At 45.6% G+C, this 15,810-nt stretch overlaps 1 protein-coding gene across 1 annotated transcript in view; it reads left to right on the forward strand.

The window, feature by feature from the left end:
- The window catches only part of STAT1 (signal transducer and activator of transcription 1), a 36,730-nt gene extending 22,433 nt beyond the window's left edge, over window positions 1-14,297 (forward strand). The window contains exons 16-25 of the mRNA XM_035007508.1: window positions 185-268; window positions 688-786; window positions 2,020-2,155; window positions 3,550-3,599; window positions 4,312-4,406; window positions 5,166-5,311; window positions 6,776-6,961; window positions 7,926-8,001; window positions 8,941-9,043; window positions 13,131-14,297. Of these exons, the coding sequence (XP_034863399.1) occupies window positions 185-268; window positions 688-786; window positions 2,020-2,155; window positions 3,550-3,599; window positions 4,312-4,406; window positions 5,166-5,311; window positions 6,776-6,961; window positions 7,926-8,001; window positions 8,941-9,043; window positions 13,131-13,145 (990 nt within the window). The 3' untranslated portion in view covers window positions 13,146-14,297. The remainder of the gene's footprint in view (window positions 1-184; window positions 269-687; window positions 787-2,019; window positions 2,156-3,549; window positions 3,600-4,311; window positions 4,407-5,165; window positions 5,312-6,775; window positions 6,962-7,925; window positions 8,002-8,940; window positions 9,044-13,130) is intronic.
- Window positions 14,298-15,810: the final 1,513 nt, after the last annotated feature.

Below are 15,810 nucleotides of genomic sequence, written 5' to 3' on the forward strand. Positions count from 1 at the left end.
GAGATACAGTAATTAAACCTGGGATACATTATTGAAAACGGGAATTTTTTTTCTGAGTTGCACTTGGTTGGGGGTTAGGCTTTCTGAAGCCTGTTGCAGTGCCTGTGAGGCCCCCGAAAGTTGCAGGATGTGTGAATGAATCACTCTATTCCTTTCTTTTTTTTTTTTCCTTTTCTCTTTTAAGGGCCCTCTTATCGTTACTGAAGAGCTTCACTCCCTTAGTTTTGAGACCCAGTTGTGCCAGCCTGGTTTGGTCATTGACCTCGAGGTAAGATTTACATGGTTCAGACATGGAAAATTTTATTTTTATTTCTTGGTTTTTGTTTTAGACATATTTACTTAATTGCTAAAAAGGATGGTCTTTTTCAGCTAATACTATCTTGATGTTAATTGAATGGTTTGGGAAGCTAGAGAACCCAATTCAGCTTTAAATGCTACAAACTAAATGTTCTAGTTGAGGTGTCCTATGTTAATTTGTTATATGAAGCAGGGAGACTTATTTTTTAACTGAATGATATAACAAAAATAAGCTATGGACAAAAGAACTTAGCTTTACATTTTTAGTGTTCAAATATAAAATACATGCAAATTTACAAACCATTCCTTGCTTAGTTTTGAGGCTACACAGTGGTCTGCAGGTGATATTTCTGTGATTCTGATGATGTTAAGGTCTTTGTCATCTTTTAGACGATCTCTCTGCCTGTTGTGGTGATCTCCAACGTCAGCCAGCTCCCAAGTGGTTGGGCCTCCATCCTGTGGTACAACATGCTGGTGACAGAACCCCGGGTATGGAAAACAGATCTGCTTTCGCATAGGTGTTAACTAGAGACCCCATCGTCTGGCTTCTGTGCATCTCACAGAGCCCCTCAGGGCCAGATGTTGAGAGAAATGTGACAACTCGAGTGGCTTTGTTAAGGATCTTTAGTAATTCTGGAAAAGGGAACCATATGTATGTATTAGAAGTGAGAATTATGATTTTCCTTCTATGTGAATAAGCTCAGGCAGTAGACTTCCTATAACTTTTACTGTGGAAGAGTTCATTTATTGCTTTTCTTTTAAAAAAGTGTATATATCTGCTCAACAAGCATGCTCCATTCTTAAGTGTGGGTACTCACTGTTGATTAATTACGGCTGATTCTCGTTATTCCCTGCACGTACATTCTTGAAGGTCACTGTGAACACTGAATTAGCAAATGCTGAACGACTGCTACTGAACCTATCGATATGTGGCCTTGTTTATGTGGGCTTCTGTTTAGAGACACCTTATCTAATATATCTGTTGGTGTAGTAACATTGAGCTCATGGCCAACAGCACTGTAGCTCATGCCTGAACGAACCGCATCTGAGTACAAGTATTTGCTCCGTAAGGCGCCCCGAGGCCATCTTGCACTTAGCAACACCAGACAGCCCTTCAGCGCTATCCTTGCAACCTTTTTTTTTTTTTTTTTATAGAGAGCATGAGAGGGGGGAGGGTCAGAGAGAGAGAGGCAGACTCCCTGCTGAGCAGGGAGCCCGACGTGGGACTCAATCCCGGGACTCCAAGATCATGACCTGAGCCGAAGGCAGTCACTTAACCAACTGAACCACCCAGGCGCCCGCAACCATTTTTTAAAAATGAAATTTTTAAAAAACAAACCCACAAAAAGGCAAAAAATGTGGCACTAAATAGACCTCGAAAAGGACACTTGCTTGTGGTACAAGAGCTGAAACAAGAAGGCAGTTGCTTCGTTTGACTCTCCTGGAAGCATCCATGTCGGGTGGCTCCAGTCTTCACAGCTCTATTCATGGCGTCCACAAATGACTCCAGAAGTGCCACGAGGGGCCATTTGGGGGTTAAAGTGACGTTGCATGAGTAGGTTGAATTCACGAATGTGAACCTGCACATAACGAGAATCAACTGTGTTTCTCTTCTGTGAAAACTTGTGTCACAGAAACTAGAACTGAACTTTGGGACAGATCCAGGGTTGAGTGCCTTGCTTGGGACTGAGGGCCTGAGCTTCCAGGTGTTTTTTTCTCTAGAACCTGTCCTTCTTCCTGAACCCACCATGTGCACGATGGTCCCAGCTCTCGGAAGTGCTCAGCTGGCAGTTTTCTTCTGTCACCAAAAGAGGTCTCAATGTGGACCAGCTCAGCATGCTGGGAGAGAAACTACTTGGTAGGAACTTTTTCCGTATATGAAAAGTGAAACTCATAAAAATAGCTTGACTTGTTCCTTTCCCCTCTTTGCTCTCTATTTTGATCAAGGTAGAAGAGTGTTAAAAAAAAAAAATCTCTTGGCTTTTCCAGCTGCAGCTTGTTGCAGCTAAATGAGAATTATAGCTCAACCTCGGAAGTAGGTATAGACCTGATAAAAAAACTTAAATGAATCATTTCCCAATTATCTCATGTTAACATTACTGAGCAGGTTTCCTAAGGGAAATATTTTTGAATTATGTAAAATATGTTAGTTGTGGCTAAAAGAAGTTCCTTGATGAGAAAGATGAAGTCTTATTAACTTTGGGGAGAAAAAAGTAAGTCCCCAGTAAGTCTCCCCAGGGGAGAATAAGTAAGGTCCTGGGGCCACCCGCTGCATGGCATACACTCAGTGGTCAAAGCACATGGAGACCCTGCCCACAGCAGGATGACATCCTTGGCCAGCAGTTTTGATTGGTTCTGGCAGGGTCCAGGCCATGATAGAGAATTCCCATTCAATAGCTAATGTTATAGATTTATTAGTCTTCCACATAAGGAAATCAAAGACCTACTAGCCTCAAGGTCAAATCTTCAATGAATGGGAGTATCTGAACTATTTCTTTAAAAATCCACAGGCAACTTTTTTTTTTTCCAGATTTGCTTTCTATACAAAGAATTGTGTGTATTGCAAATACCAGTAGACTCTTCCTAACCAAGTGGCTCTCAATATGCCTTCTCGTGGCCACTTAGCTGTCACAGTAGGGGTCTTATGCCCTTTAATAAGATGTAAGAAATCACCTCATTCCATTTCCTTATTTGGTGAGAATTAAGACAGATACCTTTTCTGCCTATAATGGCTTATTTGTGGTTCTCTCCAAAGAGAGATGACGGGCTCACCGCCTTGTACGGCCTGGGCTGCTTTAATTTGTGTAGCTGATAACCCCTAGGTTTCCTTCCCCTCTCTCATTTCTCTCACTTGGCTTTTGATCTGCATCAACCTCCCTGAGCCCATGTCCTATTTGGAGGAGGGCTGAGGAAAATGCCCAAATAAGCTTGAAAAGTCAAGGGTCAGTGTAATAGATCACCTAGCGGTGATCTTGGTCTTAGTTTGAAGCTTGAGAAAGCTCTGCAGGACCAGTGGGAGAGGAGCCTGCTGAGGAAGGAGGAAGAGGCAACTGGAGATGATACTGCATAGACAGGGACCAGATGAAGGCTTCTCCAGAAAGCACAATTAATTAGCATCAGTGTGTCTGAGAATATCAACCATGTACATACAGCCTTCCTCTTTTGGGTGTTGGCTCTTTGAGAGGAAATACAAGAGCCATCAGTCTAACCAAAGCTTCAGAGTCAATTTCTGTTTCTGTTTCATTTGATTAGGTCCTAATGCTGGCCCTGATGGCCTCATTCCGTGGACAAGATTCTGTAAAGTGAGTACTGTCTGGGTTTTCTACGCTCTGAGTTCTCGCTCTCTGTTGAGGTTTTCATATTTTTTGCTGTGGTAGTTACTTATCTTTGTGCTTATTTTGGCATGTTTGTCCCTGGCCCGTGGAAACCCTAGGGCAGGTTGTTTACTTTCCTTCAGTGCAGAAGGTCAGTCTCCAAGTGTGGGTCTGACAGGAAGCGCCTGCGTGTGTGATAACATTCTATCTGAAATGAGTCTTCCATTTACCCACACCGGTCCCTTGCCTGGGAGCATTTTTGCCCCGTCCATGAGAATTGTGTGCTCTGTGCTGGCCTGGATGGCCCGATGGGCCTGATGAGTTTCCCCAAGCCTGCTCAAGCAGAGGGACCAGTTGGAGGGAATAATCAGACCCCGCTGGGGTCACCAGACAGTGCTGACAAGCTCACGCTACTGGATTTTACTACAGGAGGGCAGCTTTTGTTCTGTGATTCACCCTGGAGGTCATTCCCTGGCTGGTTCACTACAGTTTAGAGAAGGAAGCAGAGCCTGGCCCAGGAAAGAGAGAGCGGTGGTGTCTGCATGCCCATAAGGGGAGGGGCGGCTCTGTAGGGGACAGACGGTGTTAGTTTTGGCAGCTGGGCAGGCTTTGCAAATTAAAATCCGAGGGTGGGAAGAGGCATGGTAAGTCACTATTTTGAATTTCTTTGTTCCTAATGTGTGCATTTATACACTTGCAGGAAAACATAAATGATAAAAATTTTCCTTTCTGGCTTTGGATTGAAAGCATCCTTGAACTCATTAAAAAACACCTGCTCTCTCTCTGGAATGATGGGTAAGGATCATTGATAGATTTATTTTTGAAACATAATTTTAGGACACACCCCCTTACTGCAAGGCTGAGACCCACCTGACCTGGACAGACCTCCTTATTTGACAAGACTTGTGTGCATCTCACAGAAACGGATGCTTCCAGGCTCTCTGGCTGGTCCCGTTGGGGCTTCATGATAGTGGAATCTCATAAGATTAAACTTAAGCTCTCATAGTATATGTATATTCAACACTTAAGATTTTTTGAGTGCCATTCATGCATTCACTCCTTCAACAAAAATTTCTTAAGCACTGACTTGCTGTATTGCCCCTAGGAAAGAAGAAAAACCTTTGTAACTCAGTAAATTGTTTTTATCTAAATTATTGCCAGGGTCAGTTGATATTTCAGCAAAGGCTTTAACTTGTCAGAGGTGCTAGAACATGAAAATATATTGTCTGAGACATTTCCATGGCCTTTAAAAATCAAGTAGAAATAAAAAAGGTCATCAAATAAACATAAAAGGCTCATTAATCCAGCAAGTATTTACTGATCATCTATAGCATCCTCTTGGCCCCGTGTTAATGATTGGTTTGCACTTAAGCAGACACGTGTATAAGCGAAATGCTACCTGAAGTGTCAAATAGATGTTAAAGCACCCAAAAGGGTCTCTACATTTTTATCCTGTGTTCCTTTGTCAAGTTTCGGTAATCGACTTGGTCTGTAAGCTAACATGAAAACACGGCTGAAGCTCAGAGTGCCTCTTGGATCGCTTTCCGCCCGCAGGTGTATCGTGGGCTTTATCAGCAAGGAGCGGGAGCGCGCGCTGCTCAAGGACCAGCAGCCGGGGACGTTCCTGCTGCGCTTCAGCGAGAGCTGCCGGGAAGGGGCCATCACGTTCACGTGGGTGGAGCGCTCCCAGAACGGAGGCGGTAAGCCCTTCTCCCTCGCCCAGCGCCTGGGGCGGCCGGGGCGCCGGCGACGGAAAGCTTAGCCGCGCCCGAGCCTCGCAGAGAGGATTGAATACATGGCCAGGGAGAGTTGTGTGAGTCGCGGCCTGGAGCGGCCTGGAGCGCACGGTGGGCATGAGGGTTTTTTTTAAAAGACAAGGCCACATTCTCCTCTTTCTGTCAGGTTTGTCATCTGGAGAGGGAGGATGTGAGTCAGCGAGGCTGACAGGCAATTTTGGGGAGGCCTGTGCGTGCAGGCGCACTGCGGGGAGCCCCACGAGGAGGCGCGCACGGGCGGGCTCCCCGAGAGGGGGCCTGCTCCCCACCCCGCCAGCAAACTTGGTTCTCGCTTGGGTTTCTGTTTCGCCAAATGAATTTGTGGCGGAAAGGCTCCGAGCACCTCCGCACCCCGAAGCCGGTTTCGGCAGAAGATGAGAGGCAGAGATGAGAAAAGGACAGACACGTTTCTTTTCGCAGTTGCTTCTAGTTTACGCTCTTTGAGGGGCTGAAGGAATCCAGCGACTTTACTGCTTTCGGGGGAAAGAGGCAAAAAACAGGGCCTACTTTTCTTGTTCTATTTATTTATTTTTTTTCTCCTAACGAAAATGCAGGAACGCTGGGATCAAGGCCCAGGGTGGGCAGAAGATGTTAGAAACGGCCTTTCATCCTCTTCCCGTGGCGGGGGGGGGGCGGGGAGCCTCTGCGGAGCTGAGAGATGGAGCGAGCCAAGCAGGAGGCAGAGCCGAGGAGAGCCTTGGCAACCCGAAAGCTTAGGCAGGGCAGCACGGGCTGCAGAGCTCCGGGACGCCCCGCAGAGTCTGCGGTTGTAGGGCAGGGTCTCCAGAGCGCCCACCAGCAGCCTCTGGAATGTGTGCGGCCAAAACTGAGCTTCGGGATCAGTCAGGACGCAGGGTTCAAATGAAGTCTGGGAATAGGACCACGAGTAAATAAACGGGTTTATCGCATTAAGGATTAGAAGAAAAAGCAAATAGGATCCTTTTTTGTTTACAAATTTTTTCCGTGTATTGTCATTTATTTTAATAAAAAATTAACATTCTTCAATCCGAAAAGAAAAGCAACCAGAAAATGAGCTTATCTTTTATTAATCTGTGACTTGAGCCAAGATGATCCAGTTAGTATTTCTTTGGGTGGGGACATCATTAAAGATGCAGGCTACTGAAGATGTTTAATAACCCTTGCCAGGTTTACCAATCTCAGCAAATAATGACAAGTGCAGTGTTGTTGCATTGCCTTTATTTCTCCTGTTTCTCAGAAAGGATTATGATTTATTTAGAAATGAAGCGGCATGCTGTGTTATAAATCCTGTATTGTGATTAGTTCTTACCGGGGGTCACTCAAATCCATAAAGCCTTGCAATGTTCTGTTTCTCTCCTCTGTTGTTTTGGGATAGTCCATGGGACTCACTTAGATCTTCCTCTTTTTTAGAACCTTACTTCCATGCCGTTGAACCTTACACGAAAAAAGAACTTTCTGCAGTTACTTTCCCTGATATTATTCGCAATTACAAAGTCATGGCTGCTGAAAATATTCCAGAGAATCCCCTGAAGTATCTGTATCCGAATATTGATAAAGACCATGCCTTCGGGAAATATTACTCCAGGCCAAAGGAAGGTAGGTGGGGGAAGTGAATGATCGGCGCCCTGATGAGTAATAAATAGCACGGGTGTGATGAGGTTCCCATTTCATCACTGTCCAAAGGTTTGCTGGAGCCCGGGTTTAGTCCCACACACTGGCCTGGCCTTCCTGTAAGTGCCTGGTGCCGGCACAAGCTTCACCCCGGCTGTGTCCTTCTCCCGCCACTTTCTTTTGAGTTGCTGTAAGCAGGCTTTCCAAAGATGGTAAAACCCAAAGTATAGTTGAAATAGAACACGCTGTTTGGCCTGATACAAACAGTAAGAAATGAACAAAGAACTTATTTTAGGAGTGTCAAAAAAAGTCCACTTCTGGTCTTGTGTATTTATTACATTATTTTTTCCAATATTTTGGCCAACTGATTTATACCAGCCTGTTCCTGTTGAAATTGAGAGATCGAAGGCCCGGGAGAAGCAAAATGGTTCATTCAGGGAGTGATATGATAAATTTATGAGACGATATTATTTCTAGTGATTGTCGTTAAGAGCGCTTCTCCGTCTTTGCCGAATTGCATTTGAGATTCGGCTGCTCTGGTTTGGAACACGCCAACAAAGTTAACTATTTTCCAGAACCAGAAATGTCAATATTCACACGGTTGCTTTGGGCAGAAGATGTGTATATCGTAGCAGCCAGGCTGGGACCACTAACCCAGATACACTTGGCACATTTTGTGCTCTGGCTTCTGTAGGATTTTAAGCCTGGGAAGGAGAGAGCTCGCAGCTTGACTTCTGTCCTGGGCTCTTCGCCCTTCCCTCTGCGTTGTTTCTGCATTCCCACTGGAATGTGAGGTGACCCAGGCAGGGAAGTCACTTAAAGCCTAAAGCTCCAGGACCCACCCGACTGTCAGGGCAAACAGTAAAATTTTGATGAAAGAGAACGTTGATCGTCTGTTCTTGGGTAAGGTCTGCTAACCGAAAGTTGTACCCGATGTGTTTGCTTCTAGCCCCAGAACCAATGGAACTCGATGGCCCAAAAGGAACTGGATACATCAAGACTGAGTTGATTTCTGTGTCTGAAGTGTAAGTGAACACAGAAGAGAGCCATGTTTAAAACCCGCAGGCCAGCCCCGCTCCTGCCTGGGGCCTGTGAAGATGCTTGTCCTTTGCTTTCTCACTGTAGTCGCTGCTGCTGCCACCACAGTCGGACTTGTTGGAAAGATCCTAACTAGAGATCCTGGTGTCACTGCCCATCAGAATTTTACTGCCTTTATACAAAACAAACAAAAAAACAAAAACAAAAACAAAACCCCAAACACCACCGCCACCACCACCCCCCAAGGTTGTATTTAAGTCCCCCCCCAAACTGATACTTTGAAAAAGTATAAATAAAATGAACAAAAATGGATCAGAGTGGGAAAGTAGTTCTTTTCAATGGAGGAAAAGGCCAAAGTGATGATTGAGATACATTTTTTTTCCGCTTGCTTTTATTTTGTTGTTTCATTTTATAAAAGGTAGACAAAAATTTGGAAAAATCATTGTCAGTTATTTGGCCTGCAGCACTGTCTTGGGGTGAATGGATGTAGCCTTCATGTAAAAACACTCTGGAGCAGCTTTATCTGCATACAAACCTCAAGGTAGGGACGAGGGACTCCCCAGACATATCTCTGGAGCTTCTCGGGCCAGACTCAGCCCCGAGGCGCCGGCCCCTCAGGGTGACGCGCTGCCCGCGCCCGCCCCCGCCCGCACCTTTAACCAGGCAGGAGCGGCGCAGGTCCCAGGCCTGGCTACCTCTCACTCACATCTCCAGAGTCCTGGACGTTTCCCAAGGGGCCGGGCTGGGGACAGGAGCCTCCCGCCATCTGTACTTTTCCAAATGTACTGCACAGGCGGGTGCACTGAGCCGAAATAAAGATCTCAAGGGATCATTCCATCGCAGGCCAAAGACGAAATGTCGAAGTTGGCACCACCGCTTTCACGATCTTGGTGTTAACATTTCCTTTTCCTTTCTCCCCATTTTAGTCACCCCTCTCGACTTCAGACCACAGACAACCTTCTCCCCATGTCTCCTGAGGAGTTTGACGAGGTGTCGCGGATAGTGGGTTCTGTCGAGTTCGACAGTATGGTGAGTACCCCGCGGGGATGGTGGCGGCTCTCGCCGAGCAGGTGCTCTCTGGGGCGGGGAGGGCGCCCGGCAGCCGCTCGGCTCAGCTGCACGATATCGGAAGGTGCCTCTGGCAGAGCCAGCGAGGGTGTTTTAGATCAGCCCTGATAAGTCGGAGCCTGCTGTGCTTAAACAAGCTCCATCATCACCAGGATGCTTTATTCCTGGCACTCTGCACCTTCCAGAAACTAAATGACATTTCAAATATTGAAAAAGTCCGCCTCTGCCCTTTGAAGTTGTCCTTGTAGAAATTTCATATATTAAGGAACTACCGTTTCTCTGATAAGAAAATGGTTTCCTTTGGCCTGTTATTTCAGCACTGTGTCTGGGTGCAGGCGTGTTGTTTTTAGGAAGAGAGAGGACTGATGCTTGGCAGTTAACAGCCCTTACAGAGGCTTCAGCAGCAACAGTGGTACCGTTCCACCTGCTTCGTATTTGAGGACTGATTTGGGCTGCTCGCACCTGGGGTGGTCGGGCACTTGCCAGGAGTAGAAGGTTCTAGGAGTGAAAGAGTTACGAGTGTCATGACCAGAATAGGAACAGGGTTGTCCACAAAAGAGAGAATCTAGTCCCTCTAGGAAAATGTTTTTTCAGTAAATCAAATGGTATTGTTTGCCTGTCGGGCCCAAATCCTTCCTCTTAAAGACTTTTTTTGGTTGGCTGGAATTTTGCTGACACTGTAATTTTAAGCTCTTTTCCACGTGAAGCTATTCCAGTCTATTTGTTAAAATGTGTTTACTCCTTTAAAAAAAGTCCTCCCTGAGTTATTACCGTCCTTTCTTCAGTCAGTTTCTTGTAACTGGTGCCTGGCACAGACCATTTGCTCAGGGGCGAGGCAGGAGGGCAGGGAAGGGGAGGGAGAGGTGGAGAGGGTGCCGTCCTTCAGACACCCGGGGTCGTGTAGCCGTGTGTGCACATGACATCAGTAATACCTGTTGAGAGTCAAGTTTCTGGTATGTAACTTCTTTCTTAGTCCCTTTTTCTCACCTGAAGAAGCCCAGGCTCAACTCTTTAGAGACCATAATTTCTTACACATTTCTGATTGTTGAGAATGAAAAAAGTCACTTCTGTTCCTGTTGGCAAGTGTAAAATGGACCTTTTCTATGTGCAAGGACGCATCCTCTGTTGGAATGTAGCCCCTGAGTCTGCTATAAAGTGCTTTCTAAGCCCGACTCAAAAATGGAACAAATATAAAGCCCTGTTCCAAGAGTGTAAGAGCTGTCGATGGAACCACAAATGGCTGCCCTTCTTTATTGTGCTTTAGCAAGTTGCATTATCATCACAGTCAGCAGCACCATTAATAGGTGAGATTTACCGTGTACCGGGCACCCCGCCAGTAGTGACTTCATCAGTCTTCACAACCCCCTTCTGAGTTAGCGGTTATTGTTGTTCTCAGTTTTATAGTGTGGAAAAGGAGCACACACCCCCCCCCCCCCCGCCCAATCCCAAATTGTATAACTTGACTAAGATCAAACAGCTAGTAAATGGTGGAATGAGTATTTGAACCCACCCGGTGAGTCTCCAGCGTGCATACTGTCCACTGTCCTGGAATGCCTCCCAGAAAAAGCAGAGCTTCATCGCGTTCAAAATATCCACTGCACGGAAACTGTTTGCACAGGACTCATTAGGTCTCACCCCAGTTTATTAGGACAAAGGCAGCACGGCCTTTGGATGAGAAGCCCGTGTTTGGGATTCAGAAGTCAGAGTTCCAACTCTGTCATCACCGTTATTCCCCTTGGCCATAAGAAAATGAGACGGATTAGTTGTCTCCATCTGTGCAGATGGTGTGACTTACTTTGTCTGTGTTCTTGGGATGATACTGGGAGAGCGATTTAAATTCTCTATTTTAAATAAAGGCCAGGAAATGGACACCCCCCCCATAGCCATTCCATTCCAGATGACTTCATTCATGTCATGTGTAAGGCAGAAGAAGTCTGTTTTACACACACACACAGAAGTCTGTTTTACACACACAGGGCAGAAGAAGTCTGTTTTACACACACACACAGTCTGTTTTACACACACACACACAAAGTCTGTTTTACACCCACACAGAAGTCTTTTACACACACAGAAGTCTGTTTTACACACCACACACACAAAGTCTGTTTTACACACACACAGAAGTCTGTTTTACACACACACATGTAGGGCAGAAGAAGTCTGTTTTACACACACACACGTAGGGCAGAAGTCTGTTTTACACACACACATAGGGCAGAAGAAGTCTGTTTTACACGCACACACACACACACACACACACTCTCTCTCTCTCTCTCTCTCTCTCTCTCCAGGTTAAACCTTTAGAAGACTGAAGGAGCTAGGAGAGGTGATAATCTGGACAAGGTGCTGGCTGGATAAAATAGAAGTTGGATTAGTCCCCAAATTGGGTGGACTCTACTTTGTCTCAGATGATCTGTCCTTAACCTTGGCCATGATTTCCAGTCAGCATCTACCCCTGGCAGGAGAGCATATGCTCTGAAACAGAGCAGCCTCTCTCGGAGCTGGCTATTTCAGCCACGTCTGCAGCTTGCAGCTCTGGATTAGGGTCAGGAACAGGAGGACCGCAGGCCCCTGAGGAAACTGTCCAAGAGACACAGAGCACCAGTGTTTTCTGCAGGATGACTTGAGTGTTTGTTTAGTCTGGATTTCCTGTACAAACTTCTTCCTCAGGGACTACGTGAGAACCAGTCTACTCTCCTGCCGGCCTTTGGGCAAAGCTGATGATAACAGCAGGAACATTTATTAGCCATCCCCTTTCCATCTGCTACACTAGGCATTGTACATGGTATCTCATTTAATCCTTCCAGTACGTTCTTCTGCTTTGGAAGGACAAAGACCTTGAGATTTAAAGGGGTTGGGTCACACATGCCAGTAAGAGACGGTGACAGGATTTGGATCCAGGCTTTCCCTCCTTCTGTCTCTCTCTCTTTACCTCTCTCCAAAAGTCCACTCTCAGACTATACATTTCAGCCACACACTGAAACATAGGGGCAAAACCTTCATTGTGCTTTTAATCCAAAATAATGTTCGTCAGAGCCCACTGTGTCCTACCCACCATTGACCACTTAGGATTAAAAATAATGGACTCATTATAGAAACAACTATAAATTCTTACAAATTCCGACTCCCTTGTTTTGGTCACTCTGTGGCTTCCTAAGTAGGTATTAAAGGAATTCCCCAAAACCTTAAAATAAAGGGCAGTTCCCAAGAGGCTTACAGTCTAGTCCTGTGTTTTTATTGGTATTCCAGGACGCAAGGAATTTTCTGTTTCAGAGGGCTGTTCTCTGCACTGTAGAATATTTAGCAGTGGCCCTGGCCTCTGCCCACTAGATGCCACGAGCACACCCGCACCCAAACCCAGGCACGACAATCAAACCTGTCTCTAGACATTGCTGCAGGACAGACTCAGCCCTGATGAAGAGCACCTGGCCCGAGGGGACAGCCCGGCAGGGACGTGAGCTGGGAAGTCGGTGGCAGGCTGGGATTGTTTGGACGCTCAATTTACTGCCCACAGGGTGCCCTGCTCCGGGCAGCTGGGCAGGAGGCACTGCGGGGGGAGGGGAGGGGCCTCCTCATAATTCTCTGTCTCTAATCTGTACGTGAAAGACGTTCATTTATTATTCCTACTGCGTGGCCTTTAAGGAACATTCATCATCTCCCCCCCCCGCCCCCATCCCATCCTCTGGCTGGCACACAGCTCAGCACTGCCTCGTCCTTGTTTTGTGGGAGCAGATTTGCCACGTTGCTCTGCCCCCAGACTTGCATAACAGCAAAAGGCTTTGTGCGGCCTGGATGAATTGGCAGAATGAAGCCGGCAGGCTGCAGAGGAATAATCCATCAGCTTAGATGACATAAAAGGTCTCGATTAGTCCGGGAAAAAGGATAAAGAGCACATGCTGAGGGCTCTCTAATTCCATGGTGGTTATTTGCTGTGGAAGTGTCTTCCTGCTACCCCACTGTAGAACTGACAGGCCGGGTTAGAGATGTGGATCTGCATTTCACAAGAGCTGTGTAATAAGCTTAACCACATTTTATCTTTTTACAGATGAATGCAGTATAGAGCATGAATTTTTCTCATCTTCTCTGGCGACATTTTTCCTTCCCATCTGTGATTCCCTCCTGCTACTCTGTTCCTTCACATCCTGTGTTTCTAGGGAAATGAAACAAAGACGAACAAATTTGCTGCAACCTGTTGATAGCAAGTGGATTTTTCCCTAATTCAGAAACGTGTTACTCTGAAGGGCTTCATGCATCTTATGAAAGGTAAAATTGAAAGGCCCTCTCCGTAGAGTGGGTTTTACAAATGAACAATATCCGGATACACTGAAAACATCAGGGCTAAAATGAGAATCCTTGGGGACAGGTGAGGAGTCGAGCAGCACTTAAAATGCTGTGCACAAAGTCAGCGCCCAACTGTTAGGCTGTTGGATAGATGACACAGTTACTTAGGGAGCTTCTTGATGTAGGGTTGACAGATTTCTATTCTGGAGAATTCTTATTTGTTCCCTCTGCTTTAAATATGGCCAGAGGTTTTCCATTGGTTTACCTATGAAATCGTTCAAAGCTAAGTCATGCAGAATTACGTCAATGGTCTATCAAAGGTAGCCATCCTGTATCTGGGCAGGGGGTCAAAGTTGTGTCCTTTATTTTATTACATTCTCCACACTGGCCATTTAAAGCTAAAGGCAAACTCTCTCCCTTGGGAGAGTTAGCTTTTCTATTTGTTATGGCTTTATGATACTGGCTGGTATCAGGAGAAGGAAATACGTTTTCCAGACCCTTGAGTAGTTTTTTTCTGTTTAAACCTTAATATCCAAAGCTGAATATATTCCGCCTTTATCACGGTCACTAGTAAATGAAATTACCTTCACATCTCTGTCAAGGGAACCAGGCTATTAACAACTGCTCTCTCAAGACAAAAATCCTGTTACTCTTCAAAAAGTTGTAGTTAGTCGTAGATCTAGACCAAATCTAGAAATTTAATTCGTGTTTCTTAAATGGGTTAATGTGTCTTTATTGTTATTAGCGGTAGTTAGTCTTAGTCATAAAATTTTCAAGTTGAGAAGAAAAAATAGAGACTGACAAGTAATTAACCAGAGATCATATGAGAATCAAACAATTTGAAAACTCGTCCTGTGTAACTGCATTGAGAATTGCATGTTTTTCACTGATAAATGTGTGTCTCGGACAAATACATTTGCAAATGGTTCCATTATCTCTCCTGTGCTTTTTCTAGACTGCTTTCTGGTGTTTCGTGAAGCGTGTTCTGTTACTCCCCGTCTTCCTTCACTAGCACTGACACCACCCACGTGGCTTAGCGGGGCGGGTTCGGCAGGGTCCTTCCACAGAACGTTCGCAGACTGCTGTCTCTGTAGCTGCGCCTTCATTTCCCCGCCGTCGCCACCTCGGTTCTATTAGTATGTAAATGCCATGTTTTTCGGGTGGGGATAAACTTTTCTCAAAGTCTATTTTAAAATTTAAACTATATGTATTGCATTAAATATAATCTGCACGTGGTGCTCTCCTCCTCTCAGTTTTTTTTTTTTTTTTTAAGATTTTATTTATTTATTTGAGAGAGAGAGAATGAGAGAGAGCAAGCACATGAGAGGGGAGAAGGCCAGAGGGAGAAGCAGACTCCCTGCCGAGCAGGGAGCCCGATGCGGGACTCGATGCGGGACTCGATCCCGGGACTCCAGGATCATGACCTGAGCCGAAGGCAGTCGCCTAACCAACTGAGCCACCCAGGCGCCCTCCTCCTCTCAGTTTTTACGTAAGACCACATGAACCTGACTGGCTTTGCATTGACTTTTTAAATTGAAATGAGGAAGGAACAAAGAAGAGAACATTAAAAGAAATAGTGTTTCTAATTGTCGACATTTAACTGCTAGTGTGTTTTGGCCCTTTGAGAACAACCTGGCGTGGTTTCGTTTTACCATGCCAGCCAAGAGATTTTGGTTACTTTTGAGAAGTACTGAAACTCTGACGTTAGTCTCTTACAAACAACTTTGGCATAAAGATTTTAGAAGTTCCTGGCATTATGTGTAGGTTTGATGTTTTTCCCATGTTTTTCTTACCTATGCTTAGACATACAAACATGTGAGTCCTTATTTTTGAGTAAGGCTGATAACACCACGTTCCTGAGCACTGCCCTTTCTTAACCCACTTGCAGTCTGAACTGCTGTGGCCGATGGGTCGGTGGAAGACAGGCAGGAAGCAGTATTGGAATGAGCTGCAGTGAGAGCCATGAAAAGCAAACAAAGTGCTTTGGTCTTGCTGACTACAGCTGCCTCCAAATGCACAAAGAATTTGGCAGTTAGTTTGAAATGGAGTTTGGTACTGCTAATGTAAGTTTCTAACTTAAGAACACATGGCAAGTGGGACTCTGACTGGTCTCCAAAGCCACATCTCAGACCCACATCCCAAGATTAGAGGAGCCCTTTCCGAGGAGTCACTGTGCCCACGTCTAAAGGGGCCATTTTTCTCCAAAGATGTTGTAAGCTAGAAAGCCATGGCCTTCTGAAAGTAAAAGGCACCGTGTGCTGGAAACAAAATAGTGTCATGAAAGACATAATCACCACTTAGACATAAATCTGGCGGGCTAGACTTAACTATTGTTCGAAGAGTTGTCAGGGAAGAGTCGTACAGGCTTGAATGCTGGCATCCTAACAAATAGGACCTCTCTCATCCCTGTATCTGCAGTATTTGCATCTAGGAAATATAAAGTT

The sequence above is a fragment of the Mirounga leonina genome, unplaced genomic scaffold (genome assembly GCF_011800145.1).
Source record: "Mirounga leonina isolate KUSES-001 unplaced genomic scaffold, KU_Mleo_1.0 Mir_151, whole genome shotgun sequence".
Taxonomy (NCBI): domain Eukaryota; kingdom Metazoa; phylum Chordata; class Mammalia; order Carnivora; family Phocidae; genus Mirounga; species Mirounga leonina.